Consider the following 27,160-nt stretch of genomic DNA (forward strand, 5'->3'; position numbering starts at 1 on the left):
TAATACGTGACTCAGGAGCACAGCCTCAAAAGAGAACAACAGGGAAGAGACAAAGCCTCTCCTTAAATCCACTCAATGGGCTGGGGAACAATACTCGTATCTACCTACTTTAAGAAGCACAGTGTTGCAAACAGATGTCATTAAGAAACTGAGGTTAATCCAGGACTGACCAGTTTGCTGGGATATGCAGACCAGGGTCCTCAGAATGGCTGAGGTTGGAAGGGACCTCCCGAAGTCATCTGGTCCAACCCCTCAACTCAAGCCAGGTTACCTAGAGCCAGTTGCCTAGGACCATGTCCAGACAGCTTTTTAATAGCTCCACAAGCTCCCATCAGGGCCCATGTACATGTGCACTTTGCCTAAGTATTCCTCAGCGTCATCTCTTCTACCAAGAGTACGTCTTCCTTGCTGAGGGTTTGTCTGGTTTGAAGAAAAGGAAGCTGAAGGAGGACTTTCTTTGCTCTCTGCAGCTTCCTGAGGAGTGGAAGTGAAGAGGGAGGTGCTGATCTCCCTGTTATCCAGTGATAGGACATGTGGGAAGGGTTCAAAGCTGTGTCAGGGGAGGTTTAAATTGGACATTAGGCAGCATTTCTTTACTGAGAGGGTGGTCAAATGCCCCAGGTCACTCCGGAGACCAAGAGAGGTGGTCAATGCCCCAAGCCTGTCAGTATTTAGGAGGCATTTGGACAATAACATGCTTTAACTTTTGGTCAGCCCTGAACTGGTCAGGAAGGTGGGCTAGATGATCTTTGTACGTCCCTTCCAACTGGGATATTCTGTTGCCTTCTAACATGTGGACTATCACTCCTGGATGAAAGACAGAATATTTCTTAATACAGTTTATGTTTTGTTTTATTCTGTTGTATTTGTTATTCAGTCAGCACTAATGCTAACAAGTGAATACTAAACCAGTTCTGCACACCAGCCAAAAGCATCTGCTTGTACCAAAACCTATAGTCATTCAAATTTACTGTGGATTAATCTCTACTGAAAACACTGAATAATCTAATTGAGACAGTATTTACTTGCCATGTGTTTAGGTAATGTGTCAAAACGTTAAGTCATACCACCTTAAAGGTATTTATCATTTGACATTCTGCTTTATTTCATAAGAGTAAAATAACTGATGTGGAATATGCTTAAACCTACATGAAATACTCTCCTACCTCCAGGCATAATCTGACCAACATCCTGTACAGTTAACACTGACAACTTCTCTTCTGTATCCACTCTTATCACGCCAAAACTCAGACAATTCATAGATAACACTGCTTTTCCTGGAGGAGGCCCACCCAGTTCTGGAGGTCTGCAAAGCAGAAAGTCAAATCAGATATGAAGCAACAGACCGATGGCAATATGGTCATCACAAACATTGTGCGGAGGTTAAGAGAAGTAATAGTTTCTCATTTTAAACAAATAAGTGTTCAAGATTGGTAATACATTTTAATTAGATGAAAAAAGACCTAGAACAAACACCATGTAGCTTCCTCTCACTCAAAAATGTTACAGAGAGGATTTAGTTCTACTATGGGCAAAGAAGTGCCAAGAATAAGCATTCAAAGGATAAATTTTCTAAACCCCATGGAAAATGAGGAAGTGTTTGGAGGACTCGGCATTTCTTACACTGAGCAGAATTGATCGAACACCAACACCTCCATTCTGTGTAACTGTTCAACTTTCAGGATGTAGCAGAGCAAAAGATTCCAGATGCTAATGCAAAAAACAGTTCTTGAAGTGCATTTATTAATACTTGGGAAATGTCACTTCTCCCACCAGAGAAAGAACTCTCCAAAATCTCAAAGTTTTCTTGAAATTGATTTTCCAAAAAAGCACATTTTGACCAAACCCACTTTCAATAAATGCCAGTATATTCCATCCACACAGCTGCTAATAATCAGAGTATTGCCTTTTTTCAGAGCATCTCTTGCTACCTCCAGAATTCTAATGGTATTTTTCAGACCACTTATAAGTATTTCCTTCTTTCTTTAGCCCTCTGTTTAAAAGCCGTTGTATATAAGCAATGACTTGAAGATTCAGCATCTTCTTCCTGCCAATAAATAACAGTCTGGTTTTTGGGGGCATTTTCTAAAGGTCCTCCAGCAACAACGAGCATGAGACCTCACTTTCTTACGCTGTTAAAAACCCCAACCTTATGGCTGACTACCTTTAGAAAATCTTAGACTTTTTAAAGAAAACAAACAAAAATCCCCCATCCTTCAATGCAGGAGATACCTGTGAGCCTCAAACTTCTCTCTGAGCCTTTGGGCATCGTTGTGTGGGTGATGGTCTTTATTGACTCTCCTTTTAAAACCAGATATATTTCAGTAGTCAAGAAATGCTTAAGTTCCCTTCTCAGAAAAGAGAATTACCTGCGAATAGCAACAGTCAGTGCCTCTGAAGAACTAGCACAGGGACAGATAACTTCTGGTCTCAAACCTCGGGACTGAAATACATTCAGGAATGCATCACATGAAGATATTGACCCTAAAAAGAACAATCACACAGTTGGAAACATTTTGCAAGGCCCGGAAAGGGTGAGCTGCAGAATTTCAAAGCTTGTGCTCAGCCAAACAAATATGGTTGCATCCATCCACAAAACCAACATACTTGTCTAAAAGACATTCCAGCCTATTACTAGATGTTAGATTTGGAGGAAAACCACCCAGTGGTTAACAACTAATTCACTGCATGACATTGAAAACTGCGCCCTCTCTTTCTCTGGCAGCACTTTGGGACACTTAACATCATGGGAAGTTCTTCAGTGATCAGAATATTCTGTCACTAACAGCAACTGTATCTGTTGGCTTCCTATATAGCTCCTCTAGAAGCAACCAGTGTTTCTTATAGATGTCACAGAGCCAAAGCATTTAGAAGTTAACATCAGATACTTCTGACGTATCTTCAGTTCAGAACTTTACTTGGCCTTTAGGACTCAGCCCAAAATGCAAGAGAACACGGCATCACCTACAGCTTTTTATTTTACAGTTGTGGAATTGCAGCACATAATGCAAAGCAGCAAACTTCACCGATTATTCTACATCCTAGGTGTAATTTCAGGTCAATTTATCTAAGAGTACAGTACTAATAAAAAGATGAAGTTAAAAAAAAATGAATTTACACAGCTGAATATAGCTAAGAAGTGCAAGCAACAAGGAAATAGCAGTGGTATCATAAGCATATATATAGCATTTTACTATAGACTGAACTGCCTAACTTTAAGCATCAGCTCTGAAAGTGTTTACAACAAATAACATCTTAGTTTCAGGTTTTCATCTTCTGCCAGCAGGATTTGTAGACCTCTCATTATGCAACTGCAAGGAATCTGAAACACTTGGTTTTCTGGTGTATGAGAACAGCAAAATCAAGCAACTAAGGTATATTCTTACCACCTCCTGGCTGCTTCCTCTCGTTATACTGTAAACCACCACCATATGAGTGACAGAGAAAGGCAAGAACCTACCACATACTCTAGTTAATAGTTGTCTTGGTTTTGAGTTAAGGCTGTGACTGCTTCCATTTTTATGTCCTTGCACATGGCTGGCACAAGCCCTGGGGCATGTACAGAATCACACACTGCAACTCAAAGATTTTATGTCTACATGCAATACATAAGCAACTACTACTGAAAATGCCATTATGATTTACTTGAAAATTGAAAAGCTTCTTTCAAAATCATGTTGCCAACTATTCATTATGGAAAGAATAATCCTTCAGAATATTTTCTATGGAAGTTCTGTTCCAGTGTCCTTTGCAAAGAAATACTGTTACTGAAGATGAACTAGAGCCAGTGCTGCCGAGCTCCTAGAGTGCAGACGCAGAGCTGTGTGATTTACAGTGTGCTTCAGCTCACCTTGAACTGAAAAAGCACCCATACTCACATGGATTAGCTCCATCTGCCACTAGTAACATTCGCAAAGAGCTCAGACTGACATCTCTCTGATCCCTCTGAGCCAAAAGTGACCAGTGCATATCACGAGATTTGACTACTGCTACACGGGCTGAAAGTAAAAACACAATTATGGTGCATGTGCAGAACAAAATAAACACCAGTTAGATACTTTTGTGTATATAAATTTATGAAACAGATTCCAAACCTAAAGAACAAACACAAATGCCAAATATTTAACTGCTATGACACATTCATACTCAATGCCTCCAGATGGACTTGATTGTAAAGAATTTAAATGTTTACTATAAATTTCAATATTGAGGTGAGAAAAAGAGGCTCTTTAAAGGTCTATCAGAGGAAGCCATCAACATCACTCAGCAATGAATCTCTCAGTCCACATGTAGCTGAAATGGGAGTACCTTAAAGCTGTGGCAAACAATGTCAGCTGGATAATGCAGCATTGGCCTCAGCTAGAGCAGGTATTTTATACAATTATTTTCATTTCCTTAAATCATCCATAAAGAGACGGGTTAAGTAAAACATTTTAGGGTTACCTTTGTACAAGCAGACCTTCTGTATCCAGGAAAGTGGATTAACCTTCATTAATGCATAGGGAATACTGATGACATGCATCCTGTTCATAACACTCTGTGAGAAAAGTATTGACAAATTAGACCTTCAAGTGGCTCAAAGAATACACAGCATGTGCTTAAAAAACAAACTACCACAGCTACAGGGTAACTCTTACATTTAGCTGTGAGAACTATGTGTAAAAACATCAGCTATGACTGTGCAGCCTGTTACTGAAACATATAAATACTGAAATGCAAATAGTTTGAGAAAGTTCATTCCTTCATTCCCACACCAATACTCTACCCCTGAAAGAAGCAACTCGCTGCAGGGTTTTTTCATTCATTCCGATACTCACTGTTAATACTCCATGCCAAAGGCCAGCATCTCTTTTGAAATCCAAGACATTTGTTAGTGTTTCAGCTGAAAGCAATGGAAAAAATATAAAGTCTTTAGAAGCGTATTTATGAGGCTATTCAAGAACTCAAAATATTTGCTAAGGCAACTATGAAACTCCCAAAACTACTGAGAAATCAAAGCTATGCTCCCCTTCCTTCTTGCCTATAACAGGCTGCTTAAGCTGGAAGTGTGTGACTTTACTTCCAACAACCATCTTTAAATTATGAAGTCTGAAAAATCCAAACTCTTGACTAAAATTGATAAGGATCCTAGGTTAAAACCGTTTAACACACATTGATTATCATTTCACAAGTGGCTTCATATCACACCAGTTATGAATGAGGAAGTTTGTCTCTCCCTTTGCAGTTAAAGCTACTACTGCTTATCTAAAGTTCTTTTAAGACAATAAATATGATTTTGCAACATAAATGGTCTGACTATTCAAAGCTGTGAGTAGCATTTTGAAGTTGTACCTATCTAACTTACCTTCTGAATAACCACATGCCTGAGTCAATGCGTGACAGTGTGCCAGCATGGAAGCATGAGATACAGTAATGCCCACTGTGCTGCCCTCTTTACTTGTTTTGTACTGAGAAGAGGAAGTTTACAAAAGCATTAGATTAACAGCAAGATCTACAAGATTTACAGCAATGAACTGAAAGGATATTTGACTATAAAACTGAAGTGAGCTTTTTAACGAGATCAAAAAGCTAGCATAAGACATTAATGTTTGGAGAATACACCAATACCGTATGAAATCTCATTGTTTGTCTATCCCAACTGAACATATTGTCCCAGGGATCCAAAAATGCCAATTACCCCGAATCTTCAGGCAACTACTCAATTGACAGTTTGCCTGTCAACCCTGGGGGATACATCCTTGCTCCACAGTTAAAAATACTATAGCAATTTCTTTTATTGCATCAAGAGATTAAAGGAAGAAAATGTGCTGGGATATAAACTACAACAGAGTAACTGTAAATTAGGTATATTATACTGGATCACCTCAATATAAGCAATCTCAGCACTGGCATCCCGTACTTGTGGATGCCAGTCCTTAGCTGGTTTTGCCAGATGCTTCCCATCGATCACAAACCACATGAGATGAGGCCAGCCTTCAAAGAAAAAGAGAAGTTACTGTCCTTACTGTCCCAAAAATCAGATTTCCCCCCTTCCAGTATTCAGGCATAACAACAGGAGGCAAGCAAAAGCTGCAGCATCACCCCCCTGACAGGAAGAAGCAGCACTAAGTAATGACGTGACAATCAAGGCAGTTCTTTGTATGTGTGCCTCAGAAATTGCTGTTTAATAGCAACAGTGGATATATCTGCTCTTTATCCTATAAAGAAATAGGAGTAGCTTCAAAACATACCTTTGAATGTCACCACCTCACCAGTCTGAGCTTTAGGAAGGCCTTTTTGACAGGCATCAGTGGTTAAAGCTAGTGTTACTCCACAACTGCCCAAAAGAAATCCAATTTGCTGACTGCCAGCATCCTACAGAGAAACCATATTATAGGAAACTTACAAATAACGAAGCTTTTGTACAGTTTAATGTAACCTTTCCATGTTTAGAAAGTATTGAGGCAATCTGTAACACAGGAAAGAACTTCAAAGCCATATGACTTTTCATAGAAGACACAAGCATGAAGTCTATGCTCAAAAGGCTTAGTTTTGCTTAGTACCAACCAAGTTAGATTTCGCAGTAGATCTGGCAAGCAACAGTAGCAAAGTAGTGTCAAAAGCAGTGATTGCGCATCCCTCGCCAACCCAACAGGGATTTTACTGAATTCTGGTGAAACAGAGAGCTAGTTTGATGCTGTTTCTGAGTCCTGAAGCACTAAAGAGCAGAGCTGGAACCTTTTCAACTCTCAAAATGTGGGCGGGATTATACTGGTATTTCCAGTAACTGAGGTGTCTCTGCCTGCCTGTGCTTCCACTACTCAGCATGAGAGCTGAAAAGAGCTTTTCTACATTACATGTTGAGAAATACTTTCATGCCTTTGCAAAAATACTGAATTAAAACAATTGCTACAGTTACATATCCTAAACTAGTTGATTACTAGCTTCATACCATTCCCCCACAACTAAATACTAAACACTTTCCAAGCATGTAATGTACATTGAGCAGCTCAGCTGATGCACCAGACTGCTTTCAAAGTGCAGGCTCTGAGGGGTACCACATAAAGACTAGGGGATTCAGATACCTCCCCTGCTTGCTTTATTTACAAAACCATAGGATGCGGAATGTATTTGCCTACCTTTCTTGTTAGTGGAACTTCTATTGGGACAGGAATAAGTTCTGCGAGGAGACATCCATAAAATGCCACCATAAACATAACTGGATCACTATTAGGAAACACGAGAGCTACCTACAAAAATACATCAGAATATGAAGAAATGGGTTTTGTTGTCATTTAGGGGGAGGGAACAGCTTTGTCATTTGTGGGGAAAAAAGAATCTTTGCAACAATATTCAGGTTCATATTTAAACTAGGAACAGAAATAGCAAATGGTGTGATAATCCACTATTACAGCTCCCAGTATTAGAAGGTTTTCTTTGGTTCCTCACTCTCTGTTTTCCCCAGAGACCATTTTAAACAGAAGCCTACCCGGTCCCCAGGCTTCAGCAATGGTTCATTCTTAGTGGTTAGCCTGTTTAGCAAGGTATACGCCAACTTCAAGCTTCTACTCCACAGCTTGCCTAAGGAAAAAAAAGACATTCCAGAAATTAAACCCCACGAGCCTAAAATGTTAACATTTAATTAGCAAATCTCAGTGCTTTACATATGCACTAGGCAACAGCTTGAATTAGAAAAGGGTCAACAGTCATATGAGCAAGTAATAAGGGAAAAGTGAACATTTGTGTTGTGAAAGCAATCCCACCTCACAAACCTACTGAATTCTTCTAATGTTTAGTGCATGTGAGCACACACACACAAGGCCTAGCTGATACAACCTAACTGCATTTCTAAAAGACACTTCATAAGACTCCTTCTTAAAGACTTCTAGGGAAAGCAAAGTACTTGGGATAAAAAAGTAATCCTAAACTGGATAAAATATTAACCAAAATTTAAGAAACAAAGGGTAGGAATAAATGCCAAATTACTGGGTTCTGTGAAATGCCAGTTCTAGAGATCTTGTAGTTCAGAACAAAGCATTATTCCAAGCTACTGAATACAAAGTCAACACTCTTAACTGCTTATTTGACACAGTATAAAAATCAACTTTTTAACTTGCAGCCTCCAAACCCAGCAGAGCTTTGCTAAGAAAACCAAACCACTCTGTTTATAAAAAATGGAGCAGTAGCAACCCCCTTCCCCTGAAAACGGTAAATCAAAGCAAGAACCCCCCAACACAAAGAAGCATGCCATGGCAAAGAGCATTCATCTGGAACTCAGCTCTCTAGCAGAGGGTCTTTATCATAGATCAACATTCACATTCAATCCTTTCAGACCATGTAGCAAGCATCAGTTAACTTGTGCTTGTCAGTCTCAAACTTCTTCAATTCTACTTTTCTTTTCCCCCTGTTTAATTTCCAGTTCTATAAAAAAGGGTTCCACAGGACTCAGATACATCAAATGGGCAGTCCTCTACAGAACTGGCCATTCAGTGCAGTTGGCAGAGTCCAAATACAATTTAGAGCTTGGCTTCTTTACAGTTTGGCTTCTCCTCTCTTTTATTTCTAAATGCAAAACTAAACACAATGTTCTAAGGAATTCTCACAGCACCACTGCAACGTAATGGAACTCATGCAGCTGCTCAGTTCCTGTAGGCACACTTCAGCTGTAAGAATGCAAACAAGAAACTTACATTCTAACACAGCACAGAAAGAAATGCTGCAGTTAGGGACAAAATGATCTTACAAATAATGCAATGACTACAATACTTCTAGTTCATTGATTCAGGCAAGTTTTACTTCCCACAATAACATCCCTAAAATGCTCCTGAATGCAAGTGTTCTCTTTAAGAATTGCATTCAGCATGCAAAACCATGCTGAAATTTTGTGTCTACTCTGGGACTCTGAAGAGTGTATTATTAGTCATCTGTTTTGTCCCTTCTAGGTTATTTTCAGTGTTCTTTAAAGAAAATAAACCCCAATTGTCTGAAATTTATAAACAGCCATTTGTAAAGAATCAATACCATAAACAATTTCCCTTCATTAACTTCCTTTAGAATCTCTTTCACATACAATGGATCAGTAGTTTGCATTCAAATCTCAAAGCATGTCATGAGCACAGCCAGTCCCTCCTAAAGTAAAGCAAATTGTTCATTCCACAAGGAATGTCTGATTCTTCCTTACAGTTATCACCAATACCTACCATAGGTAAGAGTATAAATAGCTTTCCCAGTTGTATCCAATGCTGTCAGACAAGGGGCTTTTGGCTGGGTGGTTCCCCAGCGCTGCAGGGCAGCCAGCAAAGAAGGTGGCCAGTTGGTTACCATGCCTAAGGGTTCACCTTTAAGTACATTCATTTGATTTCCTTCAGGCTTTGGTTGATTTGGGTCAGGCTGTTGCACTAAAATCAGAGCACAGGAAAAGGGCAAATGTCAATCCTTACAAAAGCACAGTATGGTTTAGGTTGGAAGAGACCTTAAAACTTTTCCAGTTCCAACCTCTGCCATGGGCACGGACACTTTCCACTAGAGGAGGCTGCTCCAAGCCCCATCCAACCCAGCCTCGAATACACGAGCTGCAGCTAAAAGATGATTCTATGAACCATTCCTACTTTCCTCTTCCTCACAGCTATCATTGCTTCTCCTCTGCTAATCATCTGTTGGCTTCACAAAAAGTAATTACCATCACTTTAGTGTTCTGATTCAATATTATTCAAAGGATCTAGACACAGAATTTGAATCCCTAGTTCACTCTTCTTCTCTGCTCTGGAAAGATGTATTTTCTGTTGTTTGTTCTGCACATGTATTTAAACAACAGCCTACACCAAGTCAAGAGGCATTATCAGAGAGAATGGCTTCAGTGACAACTGGATCTTGATTTTTGCTGTGCCAAATTCGAAACAGGCAATGAAGAATGACACTAAGCCTTTATAATAATACGTTTTTTTAAACAAATCAAAAAAGCCTGATGAAATGCTCTGGATATGGATTATATACAACTAAAACTGTACCTCTCACAGCATGTTTTGTTTGATTTCTGGATCAACTCTCTCAGCTGTGGAACACTGCAGGGTTTGTAAGCCATTTGCTCTCTGAGCAGCCTGCTGTTAAAACCTTGCTCCAAGCTGCTCAAGTAGGTGAAGTATCTTGATCTTGGCAAAATAAAGTCATAGCTGGATTTATCCAAGACTCAATCTATGCAATAACTACAATTAACAGTTCAAAGTGATGCTCTTTGTTCTCCACAGTGATATACGTGGATCTCAATGACAGTTTGCCTGAAAAAAGTTCAGTGAAAGACTAGAACCACGATAACTTCATATCCTGGAGTATCAAACAAATTGATACTAGAGAACCTAGCAATGGCCTCTCAAGAATGTCACATTGAGAGATGCTTTTCTTTCTGCTTAGACACATGCATACAGAGAAGAAGACAGTGGCTTTTAGCCAATACCTGCAGAATGTGTACAAGGACTATCCTTTCATATAGAGCACAGACAAGACATATGCACAATGCACTCAATGCATTTAATTCCTCTGAACATCTAAAATAAGGAAAGTTTCTGGATCTCAAGAAGAGGATATTAACATGCAGGCAAACAGTATTATCATAATAAATTCCATGTACTAGCAAAGTAAATTTGTTCATCTAACTGTATTTGGGCACTGACCAGCTACAAAGCAGCTTCTCAGAGCAGGATGTGGGAGTGCTTGTAGACACCAGCTGAATGCAAGTGGCCGGGGAGGCTGTGGAATCTCCACATCTGGAGATGCTCAGAACTTGACTAGACATGGCCCTGAGCAGCCTGATCTAGTTGAACCTGGTTTGGGCAAGAGGTCTGTTATAGACTTCCAGGGGTCCACTACACCACCAGTTATACTCAAGCTATGCCCTGACTTACTCCAAAAAGTACCCTCTATAGATTTGCTGATGACCACAGGGCAGAGTTTAGAATCTCTGAGGCAAAAAGTGATGGTGGTACTATCACCAAGCATGACAATCTCTGGATGCACCAATGAATTCCTTCAAGGATCACAGTCTTTAGTGTGCACCAGCTCATCACACTGGTCTAAATTAGGCTGAATCAGAAGAATTTTCAAAGTGAGGGAGGAAGGGAGACCAAGTACACTGAGTAGAAGGGTTGAGTTGAAGGCTCTGTCTTACTTGTGATAGCATCTGACCTCTCTGCCTCCAATAAAACAACTCTACCATGAACTCTACCATGATTTGTTTTCTACTGGGAAAAGAAAACAGCATTTGCTAAGAAGTACCAGGTCTTCTGTGACCCGCTTACAAAAGGAGTGAAAAATGTATCTGAAAGGAAATTAACCTTCTAGGAGTTCTTCAAAATCATCAACAAAAAACTCTTTCAAAGGCGGGCGCTTTGGTCTTTTCAAGGTATTTAGAAGCTGCTGGATTTTAGAAGACACTCTGCTATTCACTGGAACACCTGCCAAAGAGAAAAGATTTATTACTTACCATATATAAATAAGCATACACTAAAGCACATGCTGCCACACTGCTTACAACATCACACTAAGCTCAGCAGTCATTCAAGATGAGCAGCTTCTTTGGGAAAAAGAAACAGCTTTAATCAGTAACAGTTTCAACCATGGAGTTATTTGTTTTAATATAATGCTGCTCCCTAGCTACCTGGATGAAGAATATACCTTCTCACACTCTAGTTTAGCTTTTCAAACTGCTGACTCCTTCATGAGAGTCCAATACAAACCTGAAGAACGTTCTTTTCGTTCCAGAGTCTAGGTATTTGCTATGTCTTAACATTCATTCAGTTCTGAAAGTGTGACAATGCTTGGAAAAAAACAAATGAATCTTGCAGCATTTTACAGGGCTAGCAAGAAACAATCAGAACACAAACCTACACTGCTTTTGTTTGTGTATGTGATGTATTTATTTTAAATTAAATAGATATGTGTATGTCTGTTTGCAGTTATTGAAATTTCAAGCTCTCAGGCAATATAAAATTAAAATGTGAGACAAAACGGCTTACGTTGCCTTTTACTGTAGAAATATACAGAAGTGGGCACATGGCTCCCACCAGCAGAGCATGGGAAATGCAGTAGTTTCCTCTCCCATGGTAGACTGACAGATAGACCATACTACTGCAAAGCTCTGGAGGGGCAGGGACATAGCACAGAATAGGTGTCAAGCTCTGTGATGGATTCACTTATTCAGGAAAGGCGACACAGACTGAAAAGCAGGAGGTTTATAATAGAATCACCATCTGCAGTTTCCAAAATGCTGCTGTTGTAGCCTCTGGGAACTCCTCGTACTGATGCAACCTGTGGGCGCTCATGATGTAAATGTTCCACCAGACCAGTGGTGACATCTGGAGGTGCAGGGTGATTATCTATAGAAATGGAAGACAGATGTAGGAGCTCATTAGTCATCTTAAGAATCAATATATCCAAAGTTGCTTCTTACGTCATTCTTCTTGTCTTATGTTTTTAACTGAACTCTGATTTCTCTAATCAAACTGTAACTGAAATCCTAAATACAGAGGAAATCCTGAAAGGAACCACGGTACCTCTCCACAGTGGAGAGGAGCTGTTCCGATGTTCAAAGGGATCCAAACAAATTCTGACAGAGAGTGGTTGCTCACTTCATCACTTCAAGGTGAAAGCAAGGAGATGCATTATGAGTAAACAGCACAAGTCTACAAAGAACGTCTATCTCGCATCTCTAAGAAGAAATACAGGCAGCCAAAGCCTCTCTACAAGACTGGAATGAGTACTCTTAAGTCCTATAGGAAGAGAGACAGAAGCATGAGGTTTAAAAGAACAGAACTTCTGGCCAAGGACAATGTGAAGCACCTATCTACATTCTGCAGGCTGTAAGAGGAAGTCTTCTGCTGAGAAACACAGATTAAGATTTTAAGTGGCATGGACAATGCACTTAGGTCTGAACACATGTTGAGGATGGACACGGAGAGATGAGAGATGCCTCAGAGGAAAGGAAATGATGACTTAAAAACCTGTCACCTGCAGTTCATAAGAGCAGCCATAGCTTCCCTTCCACAGCTGCTCTTACCACCTGTTTTTAATAGTCTCACAATACTGGAGGTAGAAGCTTCCTCTTTATGTTGCAGTACAGACACCATTCACTCTTCACTGGGGCATCTATCAGTGAGAACAGCTGGAATGCCTGTAACACTTAAACCCACCCTTGGTCTAGAGGTCAAAATGATATACACACACTGCTCACAACAGGTAATTTAGCACAGGGTTTCTTGAGGCGGTCATAAGGTGGTCATTTGTGGCCAGACATGGCACACTTTCCTTTTAATGGTGTGTGCTACAAGCAATAAACACTTATATTTTTTATTGCACCACAGTTCTGCAGAGCTGTGCTTAGGGAATATCATCATTCCAAACTGGTGACCCAGGTTAGGGAACAGTTTTGAATGGAACCACAGGTTAGCAAATGGCAGTACCTGGGAGAAGTGTTCCAACAAGGAAAAAAACAGAACTGGAGGCCTGAAATACTCAGAATCCTAAAGAGCAAAAGGAAATGCTGAAGGACACGGTGCTGGAGGAACTGCTTGTGGTCATGCAGCTCTGCAGTGATACCCCCTGAAGGGCCTCAACACACCACAGATCCTGCAAAAAGAACTCGAAGCACAGGGAGATGGAGGCAGAGCTGTGAAATACACACCCCACCCACCTTTCTGACCCAGCTTTTTGAGGAAGGGATTAGCACTAAGATAACAAGTGCTCATAGCTCTGTTCACAGGTTTCTGGGGCTGACACACAAGCCACCAGTGCAGCTCTTTGCAGTTTCAGAGGAATCACTGAAAGAAGAATTAAATCCATTCCCATATTTTCCAATTTTTGTATTGCAGAGACCTGCCTTTCTGGGTACCAAGGAAGGACAAATTCTTTTCATGCGGGTAAGGTACTTGAAGGACAAAGTATCACTTTGTCTGACAAACACCCAGGATAAAACCAGTAAAAGGAAAAGGTAACCACTACGTGTAAGGCTGATCTGTACAACCACTTTAGAGAGCATACAGAAAGCCGATGTATTCAGAGTAAACTGAAACACTCCTGCTGTGTTCTGTATACTTGTTGAGTTGCTTTTTAGTTGGTTTTATTCTCTTAGCTTTATCAAAATCCCAAAACCATGGACTTCATACAGCACAGAAATCAATCAGAGTCAAATGTACCTGGCTCCCATAGCGCAGTAATAGCTCAGGGGTCCACACTTCCCAACTGAGAAACCCTGCAGTGATTATATCAATGTCTAAAGCTTCCACTCCTTGAATACATCAGCAAGAACAACAATTAGGGATGCACCTGCAGGGTGGCTTCATCACTGGAAGGCCCCCAAATGGCATTCCTATAGAGGAAAGCTGTGACCGCTAAACATGAAGGTGACTCAAGCTATACTCTCGAAGTGATGTACACATATAACCATCAACAATATAACCATCAAGTGAGAGGACAAGAGAGACCGACACATACTATGAGGCTTGGAGCAAAGGGGAGAAGCCCTGCATGAAGCACGTAAGTTGAAATGCTGAATGGATGCAGGTTTTATCATGCATACTGCTGCTGGGAAAAAGCAAATCTTCCACTCACATGCCTGAGGCAGATATTTGAAATACAAAGGCTCTGCAATTAGATGCTTGGAAAATAACATAAGGAAGAAGCCATTTGGGAACATCTGCAGAAGAGCTGTGTACTTGGGAACAGCTCAAAGACATCACACAAAATGAGAATGCTCAGAAAAGACACAAAACCCCATTAGAGGTCATTCCCAACAGGAAACAAGCACAAAAAATTGGCTATATATAGAGGTGCTCACCTACAGCATTCATGGACCTTACAAACACCTCGGAGCCGAATTTCATGCAAATAAATGTCCCTTACCAACAAAGGAAATATCGGGGTCCTTATGAACAACTCTGCTGTCCATAGCTATTTGTTCTTACATACAGCAGAGAATTGACTCTTCCTCCCCATCCTGCCTTGTGAAGGCAAAAAATCCATGCATAGAATAAGTTCAATTTTCCAGAATTTACACTTGGATAAGAATCCCATTAGCTTCATTGATTATTTGGGTATTTTGTTAATACATGTGCTTGAGAATCCATGAAATGAGTCTGCATCATCTAGAGATACTGTGGCAAAGCAGAGAAAGAGAAGTGGTGAGTAGCCAGAAAAAGAATTGTCTGGACAGACTTGTGACTGCAGGAAAGAGTTAACTGGGTTTAGCCAGAAGCTCCTTTCCATTATTGATCAGAAGAGAGAGATAAATGCAAGAGAGAGCAGTGGTCCAAGAAAGAATGTATGGGATAGGAGACAAAATTAGAAGCTAGGCATCAGGAAGAAAGTCTCGAAGGAGAAGTCTCAGGGTGAAGATTCAAACACATTAGAAAAACCCCTGCCTAGCAGGACCTAGGGTTAGACCTGCAGATTGCTGTATGATAGTTTTGTCTGTAGGAAGCTAATCAACCACTGTGATCCACAAGACACTACCTTTTGACACTTCCTCTCGAATAAACTCTTTGAAACTCTTCCTAACTTGCTTCACTCTTACAACCCCGGTAAAACTGCTTATAGAGCCCCAGCAGTTCAGAACACAATTCGTAACTCTGCTTCCCCTTAGGGAAAGGAATTGTACTTTCCAGTTTTTCAATAAATACTGGGTCGAATACCATGATAATCCATTTTTCCAGTTACTCTAACAAAAGCTGAGAAATACCCCACAGTTGAGATGGTAACCTTGAAAAAAAAACCCAGACACACTGCTGGCCTTATTCATTTGAAGGAAGTATGAAACTAAAAGAAAACAAAAGCCCCCAAACCAATATGTGGATGTTGCACTTGCTTTTATAGGTGAAAGATTGACAGCTTAAAAATAATGTGTATTCCTGTTCAACTGTCTTAAATACGGTAACCCTGCAATTTCAATACTGCTGTATTCCACTGCTTGGGAATGTCACAGAATCATCATCATAGAATGGTTTGTGTTGGAAGGAACCTTAAAATTCACCCAGTTCCAACCCCCTGCCACAGGCAGGGACACCTTCCACTGCTTCAAGCCCTGTCCAACCTGGCCTTGAACACTGCCAGGGATGGGGCAGCCACAGCTTGCGAACCCAACAGCCAGTCAAGCTAAAAGAACAGGTATATGCATAATGCATTTGTGCTTTAAATGCTCCTGTTAACTGACATCTCCAAGTATACAGAAGCCTATATACTCAGTTTAAATCTGAATCTGAAGCTTTCCCACCTGACCTAACCTGTTCTCGGTAACAACTGAGACAAAACTGTCTCTATGGAGTATATAGGCATAGAGCCACAGCTTAACAAACAGTCAGCTAAGTAGAGCACTAAAACTGCCAAAACCCGAAACGTCCAGGAATAAGATATGTGAGGCCTACTGCATATAACTAGAAGCACAAGAACTTCACACTGTAACCCATAGGTGAAATGCAAACAGAATTTTTCATTTCATTTTTCTAAATTACTTCAGGGAGAGAATTTATTTGAAATACAAAGTTCCTGTTTCTCCTCTAGGTCCTTTCCCATCACTTAATATTAGTGCAGACCTGCTGCACACACATAAATCCACTATCAGTCATCACTACAGCATATAAAACCATTGTAAAAGTTACTCCCATGGTGGAAGAGACTGCCTTCCGCCCTCCTTCCCTCCCAACCCTTCCAAAAGCACAAGACTTTTGGAAGATTTGGGTAAAGTGCTCTGCAATTTATGACAAAGAAAGTAAACTCCAGTGTTACAGAGACTGAGATCAAACTCACATTCACATTTTGGCTTACTGTCAGTTCTCCATTTTCATTCTAAGTTTCACAATAAAGGACTATTCATGACTTATATTTTACACTTCATTTATTATTGAAGGAAAAACAATAAAATCACATCTGAGCTTGAAATCTCGCCTAGTCAGGAGTTCTGATTTCATAACCTTCCAAATCATTCTGGATGTTTTTCTAGTCTTCTGGCTGTTTACCAATTCACCTCTGCAATCCACAACCTGATATGGTCCAGGGTAAATACATGAGGATTGGAAAGCATGCACCAAAAATAGAATCCCTTTGAAATTCTGCTGTTGAATGCAGTAAAACTGAACCCTAGTTTCTTGATAAATCAAGCATTTTACCAAGAAGAACGCGTGTTCAGATCTCATGAACATGGTTTAAATCAAACACATACATATCATACATACCTGGTCTGTAGATTGTACATTTTAAGGCTATTTACAGGTATTTTCTGGTGAAGAATTTTTGTGTTTAGCCCTGCTTTGGGATTTTTGAATCTGGTATTATTCCAACGACACTTCTTTACTGACCTAGCTGGGTGTGTGCCATGAGATCTGCAAGCACAGTGGCAGCAGCGGTGACAGTAGCAGTATTGGAAGCAGCAGCAGGTTTCCCTCCTGGATGAGATGAGGTGGAAGATGCAGAGGATGAGGTGGAGGAGCCCTGAATAACCCGGTTAAGCCAGGGCTCTACGTTGGAATGGCTCTGGAACGGAGTGGAGGTGATCCGCCCTTGCCGACGTAAGGAGCCCTCATCTTCTGATGCTGACGATGTGTCTGTGATTAAAATAATGATGACAGGCATGTAACGTGGGAATGACCCAACAGACGGAACATGAAGCTTCTCCATGTTCTTCACGTCGCGTTCTCATGTGCTACACATGAGGTGTGCGTCTTAAGCAAATGGTATATTCACATACACAAATTTGGCTCAACACCATTTTAGGTTAATGCAACAACTTCCACACAGTATAGCCAGAACACATTTGAAGCAAAGCTTCAGTTGCCATCTGTATTTCGAATGACCTAAGGCTCAAAAAAGGCTTCTACCTAAGGTACCCAGTACATTCCCTAGGCATTGTCAGTGAGTATTCCATACCTATTTCACTGAAAGAACATTTTGCCTTGGAACAGGTAAACTGGATCTCACCTCACCTGATTAAATTCCATTTGTTTTATTTTTTTTTTTTTTGGGGGGGGGGGAAGTCTTCATTTTTTTATTCTTTTGACAAATTCTTGGACAAGAAGTGACTGAAAAAAGCACTGTGCTAGAAGTTAAATCAAAGAGTAATTGCATTAAGCTAAGAATAAAAGGAGCTTATTCTTATAGGAATAAAAGCATGGAATTTAAAACCATGTATTTTACCCACATCACCTGATACTAATAAGCACTAGAGAGAAATGCTTAGTAAAGCAGGTTTTGTTCTAGACATGTATTTGTTGCTGTTAGAAGTCTAACAAAGACCTCCTATTTTTACTACAATTCAGTTATTTACAACTTTCCAGAAGTTTCCCTTTTGGCACTCAACTTTCCACATGTTATCCACTCAATAACAAATAAAAAGGTGTTGCTACATAGCAAGAAAACACATCCCAGTTGGTTCTGAGTGAAAAACAGGCAGCTTTATTACAGAAAAATAAAAATAACCTTGTCCTCCTAACTTGATGTCTGAATTTTAAGAACTTGATCCTTCATAGGCCTCTCCCCCTCCACTTTCTGCCTGGATAATTGAGGGGAAGCTCCTAAAACAATACACTGACTGGATAGTTTAGACTGGAGCTGAGGAACAATTCCTTCCCCACAGGGTGCTCAGGCATTGGAACAGGCTGCCCAGGGCAGTGCTGGAGTCACCAGCCCTGCAAGTGTTCACACACCATGGAGACGAGGCCTCAGTGCCATGGGTTAGTGGTGGCTTTGGCAGTGCTGGGGAATGGTTGGACTGGAGGAGCTTAAAGGTGTTTTCCAGCCTGGTTGATTCTGTGATTCTATGATATAGTGATAAAAGTTCACATCCAAGTCAGTTTGTGAAGAGCAGTTCTGAGTCATACATAATGGCCAAACCAATTAAGAAGTCACCAAAGGCTGGAAAAGAGCTTCTGAAATAGAGAAATTTCCATTCCTGTACTCCAGACATGGAAATCCTGGTGGTGGGCTACATCAGAAATCCTGCAACCTTACTGTTGGCATTTAATTTTCCATCATCAACCATATACAATTTCATATACATTTTGCTGAAGCCACATTAAAAACATCTTCCTCCCCTTTGGCAGCAAATTTCAGTTACCAGGTGTTGCATTTTTTGGTGCATTTCCAACAGCTTCTGAATAATTGCTCTTAAACAGGTCTAAACCCACAACTCCTAGGAAGCCCATTTAACTCAATTTTTCACAAGCAAAATCCCAGATCTCTCCTTATGTGACCATCCCATAACAAACATGACAATTTGGCATGAAAACACCCCAACAATTGATCTTTGAGAAGATACAGCTGTGGTGCACCACCATTCCCAAGGCCATGCCTTGTGTCACAGTTCTGGGCTACTGCCACAGCTGGAGTTTCTGGCTGCTGACTCCATGTGTTCCTGGAGAAGAGCCAAACCTGCCCTTTGTCTTTTAGGCAGAAAGCAAAATAAACAATTCCAGGAATACGGAACAAGATTAAAAACAGTCAGGTTTTGGGAAAAAAATCAAAGCAACCAAGCACCACATTTGCAATCTATTATCACTTCAGAGTGAGAAACGAAACTATAGAAAAAACAAGTTTTGCAAAGAATACACACTCTGAGAGTACCTCCTTATCCAGACACAAGTTTAATGAAGCCTAACATTCCTAAGCTTTCAGATGTCTTCCATAAGTAGGGCGGGATGGAAAAACCCACTTAAAATGCGAAATATCAAATGTTTATAAAAATGAAGGATACTTAATGCAACAGAAAAGTAGGAAGGTGACATCCACCAGTAACCAGCTTGTGGCAGTCCCAAGAGTAAATTACTGGGAGCAGAATGTTATGTACTTGGCTTGCAGCTCTTCCTTGCTGGGAGCTGACCCAGAAGAGCTGCAGAACCACCACCCTTTGGATGCAGCCTGCATCAACACTCAAGTCCTGATCATGGGAAATCCATATGGGAAAGAGGAAAGACTCCATGGGACAAAAACAAAGGGACATTAACAATTTTGGAAGGGTGACTGCTGAAAGCAGTTCCATTCCTGTGGTCAGGAGTTGGTTTTGAATTTAATGTTGTGACTAGAATCTGATGCTTCCCTCTCCTGGTGACTGATGGTAACAGATTCCAGTTATTAAGAAGGCCTGGTTTTAACTGCATGAACTTCTGCCAATACATGGATTTTAATGCACTGTTTTAATGGCTCAAGACAACAAAACTAGATGCTTCAGCACTACTCACGTTCTTTGCAATTTCATATCTTTCCTGCTGAGCTAACTTTGCAAATAATGGCAGGCCCATAAAAAGAACATTATTTTTATGAACTGATACAGCTGAACCAAGTCCTTGGAATAGTTTTGAAAGGCCTGTTCTCCCATGATACAGAATTTATTCAGTGGCCCATTCTCTCATAAGGGTATCTGCTAAGAAGTCACTTTCTCTTAGAAACAGCATGACAGATCCCAGAAACACTTAACTCTTCTTTCAGAATATAATAGTCAGAGCGCTTCTGTAACCTTCAAAAGCCCAGCACAAGTATACTTGTCTTCTCTGCTAACCACATGGGCAGGCATGTTAGGAGGTGCTCTTCAGCAGCACAAAGACACAAAAGCAATCACACAAGCAGGATGGAAGCCATATAAGCACAAACAGGTATGACAGGGACCCCTCAAGCAGCTAGCTGGACGTAAGACAGCCTGCCAAGTGGCTCTTCCTGGATCCTCATCATCCCAGTGCTGGCACCCAGATGTAGGAGCCCAAGGCTGCAGTCCCACTTCATTTAATGGCTTTAACCTGCCAGAACAGGGGAGATTGAGATGAGCTCTTAGGCAGAAGCTCTTCCCTGTGAGGGTGCTGAGGCGCTGGCACAGGGTGCACAGAGAAGCTGTGGCTGCCCCATCCCTGGCAGTGTTCAAGGCCAGGTTGGACACAGAGGCTTGGAGCAACCTGCTCTAGTGGAAGGTGTCCCTGCCCGTAGCAGGGGTTAGGACTGGATGAGCTTTAAGGTCCCTTCCAACTCAAACCAGTCTGGGATTCTGTGATTTGCTCATGTAGTCTCACTGACTCAGCCAATCCACACACAGAGAATGTACAGTCCATCACCCAGAAGAAGTACTGGAAATGAAGTGTAACAGGAAGAGGTGACAGACTGCAGGGTCACATGCATACCATTTATAACCTTTTTATCTTCTTACCCCACGCTTGTTCCTCCCCAAACCACCCAAATTTATCTCTCTCCCCATCTGTGGTTCCTCACTTAGACACCCCGTAACAAGTCTCACACAGTCCCAAAGTACTTCTGCCCTGCAGAATGTGCCCTGTACTCCTCTGCAGCATCACCGCCTCAGTTCAGAAGGTGCTCTAGTGTTGACTAATTTGGATGGGTTTCATGCCTGGACAGGGGTGCTGAGGCTCTGCAGGGACAGCCCTGGAGAGAGTGACTCCAAGTAGATTTCATGTTCTGTTATTCCCAGGGCTCTCCTGGGCTTGTGGAAATGGATCTGCAACAGGCTGATGCCTCCTGGGATTAGCTTGGGCAGCATATTGTTTGTGTTCCCCTACCTGCCACTCTCTGTGCTCCTGCAAAGGTGTGCAGCCCAGCTTTTATCACATAACCTAACGTTTCACCACAGCATCTCCATTTGCTTTTAGAGAGTCTCTCAACTTCCTCAAGATTTTGCTTCTTTGGAGCAGCACAGAGCCCTGAGCTCAGGCACAGCGGGTTCAGCAGGAACTGTACTAACCCTTCTTCAAATGCTGAAGGGATTCAAAAGAGAATGATATTTTGTTTCTCTCAAAAACAAGCGCAAGGAGATTCCTTCTGGTTTTAAATGTTAAGGAAGATAGGAACGACTTGCTGTCCTTTGCTCTCAGCAGGATTCTGGATGCCAGCTCTTTTCTGGGCACTAAATCCTAGGCAGAACAGTGGTGTGTTCTTTTTTTGTCGTGCTAAACCTCATGCCAAGCATACAGCAATTTGTCACACCAAGAGAATGAGAGAAACAGAGTGATGCTACCTAAAATGCACTGATGCTTGTTCCTGAGAAGGAATACTGATTTGAAGAGCTATAAACAGAAACCTCAGGGCCTCTCTCTCAAAGCCTTGGTATACAGATGGTCACTGTAAGCTCATTTTCTCCAGGATTTCACTTTATGGAATTCATGACAACTTTCACATACAAAACTAACATGGATGTGAGAAAACTCGAGTGCACGATAACCACCCTGCTACAAGTACTGCCCTCATGGGCTTCTGAGTATGCAAGTACTAGAAGAGTAAGCTAATCCTTAGCACAACACCTTAACATATCTTGCCAGCAAAATGTAAGGGTGAAGAAAGACCATATATACGACTACAAAAGCAGCTTATTACTAACTAATGAAATAACCATCGAACCCACAAAAATAATATGCAAAAGTGCCACTAGCAAAGAAAAGTGAAATTTCCTTTAAATAGGAAGAACAGAAAGAAGAAGCAAGAGAGCAGCATACCAGACCTGCTCTTTTACAGAAAGGGGATAAGAAATAGATCAGATGGGGAAGGGCACTAGAGGTCAGTGTGCTTCTACTCATCAGGAAAGACAAGAGCACATCATTCAAAACTTCAGAGCTTAGGGCAATTCCTCCTCTTTCTATACAAGACACTGCCCTGAAAACACTTGGCGTGCTAGCACACGTCATCTGGAGAAAGATTTTCCTAATCTCTAGAGAATTCACTGTGAGACAACAGGAAGATTACTTTTTTCCCCCTTAATAAAGAATTCTGACCTAACCAATCTGATGCTGAATTAGAGCATCTGATTTTGGGGAAGTTTTAAGTTCCTCACCGCTGAAACCACCTGATGGATGTTCTGCAAGTCAATGCAGCAACTTCATGCTCTGGCATTTTCTTCAACTCTTAAAAAAAGAAGCTTATGCAACGTGGAATATGGTATTTACAGCTCTGACATTCTTGCCAAGATGATCTCCTTCCAAGCAAGGCACTACCTCAGAGAGCATACTTAATGCATGATGGGCAACTGCTCACTCTGGGATTGCTTTCAAGTGTACTTTCAGCAGCTACAGTATCTCTAGATGAGACACTAAAAATCTTGAGGAAAGCCATCAAAGGACAAATCCAACCAACAGGAAATGCAGCCATGAATATAGAAGAGGTTTACTGCAACATACTTACAAAGCATTTGCTCTTTATATTTGCTAGTACGTTCACCTGGCAAGATTTACGTAGGTTAACTCAATAGATACCTGGAGGTGTGTACGTTTCTACTGAAGAGTGTACAAGAACAGACCGTCTTTTTGAAGGCATGGGCATCTTCCTCTCTTTGTATTTTGCCAGTGCTGCTTGTACTGCTTCCGTGTGGACATCTACATAGGAGAGAAAAAGAAAAAAAGGTTAAGAGATTAAGTTTAACCATTATTCCTTTCTAAAACCACAGAAAGCATCAATGCTCAAATCCAAAGGCTGAATTGCACATGATGGCCCTTATGGCTGTAGTCCTGTGTAGCCCAACCACTCAGCTTGAAGAAAGGATTAAGCTCCCAGATGCAGTGGAAGCAGCACTTCTTGGGCAGCAGGAAGGTCCAAAGCTAAGTCAGAGTAACACAGTTTGCAATTCTGAAGCTGTGACAACTCATACCAACTGTTTCTCCTTCAAGGGTGTGTAGTAGGATTGAATAAACATGCCTGTCCCCCACTCAAATTAAGCTCAGAGGCAACAGTTTCTAAAGTTAAGGGTCAAGTTGACATATTTTCTCATGAAATCAGCCCAAAGAGGCTTTCAAAGTATCACTTAGGAAGAACACCCTGAAAACTCTTGTACTCAAGTTACAGAATACCAAGTATATTTATCCTGGGCTTTGATTTAGTTTCATTTTATGGGGAAATCTAAATGGAGATGAACTGGCAACAGCACTGGACTCTTCATCCTGAAATGGGAAAATGGAAAAATAAGTGGAAAATGCACACTTGAAGCTTTCACAAAAGAATGTAAGTAATCCAAAATAGAAAGCAGGGGCAAAATGTGCAAGAAGAATTAGGGAAGAGACACAAAGTGTTTCTACTTTCCTGAAAACAAAAATTACCCTAATATGCTTACTGGGTATATTTTCTTACTTTTAAGCCAAAACTGAGATTAAAGAGGAATTTAGTGCTCAATCAAGACCACACTGCAGATAAAGTTTAATGTATTCAAGTAGTTTTAAATTGCCTTCAGCAGATTTTTCTCTTTCACACAGACACATTCCAATGCTGTCAAAAGAGAAGCCTTAAGTAGAAAGCAAATTCATGAGAACAGATATCAAGGAGAAATGAGGCAGACCAAAAATACACTTTAACTTATGGCCTAAAGAGTCAAACTCTTGAAAAACAAATACAAAATGGCTACGCTTACACATAGCTACAAGGGGCCCAAAAGCAAGCGTTGTGATTATGCGTTTGTCTTATCACATTGCTTTTATGTGGAAGCTGTTACAGAACAATTACAGAACAAAACCGTTCAATTTGAAAAACCAAGATGTATTATTTCATTAAGTATCCACCTAAGGCTGCAACCACGGGCTGTGAAACTCGGGCACATGGCAAACATTCACATCTGACATATGGATACATACATACAGATATATCTAGAAGTAATTTCTCTGCCCCATACCTACAGGGGTTAACCTTGATGATGACTACACGCAAAGCTCCATATTTTACGGTACCAGCTCTGTACCTGCTTGGGTCATGCTCAGCACGAGGCTCTGGAGCACTAATTTAATTTAAATAGGCTGATCAATTTTAGTCAAGAGATAGCTCTGGGGAAGTTCCTATTTTAACAATAAACAGAAGTGATTTTTAGCATTCCAGGGAAGGAACATCTATGAAACAGCAAAGCACAGCACATCAATGTGAACCTTCAGGAAGTCTTGGCATGGAACACTTTCCAAAGGCAGCTGTGTCCCAATACACTGAATAAACATCCAACACTTGGGGGACAACTACTCAATTCCCCATTTCAAAACCAGATTACAAATACTGCACATAAACTCAGAAGCATGACTCTCCAGAGAATGCAATATATTCAGTCTTATTCTTTGTTCATTAGTTCTTTGCAGTAACAATGTCACTTTTCAAGCCTGCAACTCTCCCCAGATCATCTGTTCAGCTGAATTTAAAATATGCATATATACAAATATAACGTATCACTTGTGTGTTCTTACAAGACCTATCATAGAATCCCAGCCTGGTTTAGGCTGGAAGAGACCTTAAAGCTCATCCAGTTCCAACCCCTGCCACAGGCAGGGACACCTTCCACTAGAGCAGGTTGCTCCAAGCCCTTGTGTCCAACCTGGCCTTGAACACTGCCAGGGATGGGGCAGCCACAGCTTCTCTGAGCACCCTGTGCCAGAACCTCAGCACCCTCACAGGGAAGAGCTTCTGCCTAAGAGCTCATCTTAGTCTCCCCTGTTCTGGCAGGTCAAAGCCATTCCCCTTGTCCTGTCCTTACAGGCCCTTGTCCAAAGCCCCTCTCCAGGTCTCCTGCAGCCCCTTTAGGCACTGGAGCTGCTCTGAGGTCTCCCCTTAAGGAGCCTTCTCTTCTCCAGGCTGAACCAGCCCAGCTCTCTCAGCCTGGCTCCTGAGCAGAGCTGCTCCAGCCCTCGCAGCATCTCTGTGGCCTCCTCTGGCCTTGCTCCAACAGCTCACCCAACACTCCCAAGTCCTTCTCCCCGGGGCTACTCTCCATCCATTCTCCACCCAGCCTGTGTTTGTGCTTGGGATTGCCATGACCCAAGGGCAGGACCCTGCACCTGGCCTTGCTGAATCTACTATGTAGGAATTTACTAGGTAAATGCTTGTCTCAAATAAGAACTTTCTGTGCAACCAACTTGTGAGGTTCAAGGACGATGATATTATGAGGTGAAATAAAAATACAACCCCACCCCCCTACTCCCCCGTTTTTAAACCTCTGTCTTTTGAGACACGATTTTCCTTGTAATATTTGGCACCATGCTAGATTTTTGCCACTGACCTTCACACCAAGGAGTTGTCAATACGTGTGTCATGAATTAAGCATTCCCTCTCCCTGCCTCCTTTTCCCCACATCTGAGCTACTGCTTTTGGACAAGTCTTGGCTACTCCTGATCTCTGGTTTTGCTCACTTCTCCCTCCTCTCCTTGTAGATACCCACCACTGAAGTTCACTACTATGGATACCCAGACGCAAACCTCTGATTTCCACGTAAGTCTAGAAAGCTTAATGAGAACACAACACACGTCTATGTTTTCCTGTGTTACTTTACGCATTTACTGCTATCCACAGAGTTGAGAATATTACAGAAAGTTTATGCTTTCAGCCTTTAAAAGTTAGGGACAAAATGCCAATTGTGCAAGCCACATTTCCGTGGCAGAACTTTCAGTCAAAACCAAGCTTTTACATACAGACGGTAAGTATGAGATGCATTCACTTCAATCATGCATATATATCTATGCTTAATTTAGAAGACATTTTTCTTGCATCTGGCAGAACATAAATGTTTTTCACTCCAGAAAAGGTCTTCCAAAAGAGAAGAATAACATGCAATATTTATACTCTTTATATATATTCATCAAGTCCTTAAATAAGATCACAGATTAAAACCTGACAGCAGTCTTAGCTAGCTGTGCATGTAGGGAATGGAAAGGCCTGTCTCCAGGCAAGGGTGCGTTGAGGAATCTTAAGAAAGGATAGTGGGACAGGTCATAACAACACAGATTTGTGGTAGCAAGCATGGGAACTAGTTTTTATTCCATTTCCAGAGGGCAAAATCAGCTCCACCTCCTCCTCTCGCCCTCCCAACTCCCACCTCAAAGCTGGAAAATACCAGATTGAATGATAAAACCGGAACCAGTCAGGATACTATTTCATTCTGTTTCATGTGAGTCAGTAGGCAAGTTTTGTGCTAAGGTACAGAAATAAGAGAGACCGAGAAAGGCAGAAGCAAGCATGTAGGGTTTTCATGTGGCACAAAAAGAGCAGAAGAAGCCTGATTCAACACTTAAGTAACTGCTCACCCAAGGTCTGTTTATGAAGTCTGATAGAATGATTTGTGGTCCTCAGTTCCCTCAGATTTGGCTGTGAATGACTGCAATGTTGTTACTTTACTTGGTGCATGTTGTGCCTGGTCTCCTGGTAGGCAGCACGCTTGTCTTTAAAGCTCTAGTTTTCTGCTTTTTGTTTTAAAATGGTGTGTTAG

At 41.3% G+C, this 27,160-nt stretch overlaps 1 protein-coding gene across 5 annotated transcripts in view; it reads right to left on the bottom strand.

The window, feature by feature from the left end:
• DIP2A (disco interacting protein 2 homolog A) overlaps positions 1-27,160 on the bottom strand; it is a 99,604-nt gene that overhangs the window by 27,557 nt on the left and 44,887 nt on the right. For 4 of the 5 annotated variants that reach the window (XR_008972521.1, XM_057412330.1, XM_057412329.1 and 1 more), the window contains exons 4-18: positions 23,193-23,312; positions 17,316-17,561; positions 12,219-12,347; positions 11,307-11,426; positions 9,180-9,377; positions 7,469-7,560; positions 7,119-7,229; positions 6,231-6,354; positions 5,864-5,973; positions 5,345-5,447; positions 4,818-4,882; positions 4,444-4,537; positions 3,879-3,998; positions 2,370-2,484; positions 1,167-1,306 (exon numbers count right to left, since the gene is read on the bottom strand). Coding sequence is in view for 4 of the 5 variants with exons in the window: in XM_057412330.1 (XP_057268313.1) it covers positions 1,167-1,306; positions 2,370-2,484; positions 3,879-3,998; positions 4,444-4,537; positions 4,818-4,882; positions 5,345-5,447; positions 5,864-5,973; positions 6,231-6,354; positions 7,119-7,229; positions 7,469-7,560; positions 9,180-9,377; positions 11,307-11,426; positions 12,219-12,347; positions 17,316-17,561; positions 23,193-23,312 (1,887 nt within the window). In the remaining variant the exon portion in view is untranslated. The remainder of the gene's footprint in view (positions 1-1,166; positions 1,307-2,369; positions 2,485-3,878; positions 3,999-4,443; positions 4,538-4,817; positions 4,883-5,344; positions 5,448-5,863; positions 5,974-6,230; positions 6,355-7,118; positions 7,230-7,468; positions 7,561-9,179; positions 9,378-11,306; positions 11,427-12,218; positions 12,348-17,315; positions 17,562-23,192; positions 23,313-27,160) is intronic. The other variant, XM_057412331.1, reaches the window with a different exon arrangement.

This window comes from Pezoporus wallicus, unplaced genomic scaffold (assembly GCF_028554395.1).
Source record: "Pezoporus wallicus isolate ANWC-B61680 ecotype Strahan unplaced genomic scaffold, APGP_CSIRO_Pwel_v1 contig_6566, whole genome shotgun sequence".
In the NCBI taxonomy this organism is placed as follows: domain Eukaryota; kingdom Metazoa; phylum Chordata; class Aves; order Psittaciformes; family Psittacidae; genus Pezoporus; species Pezoporus wallicus.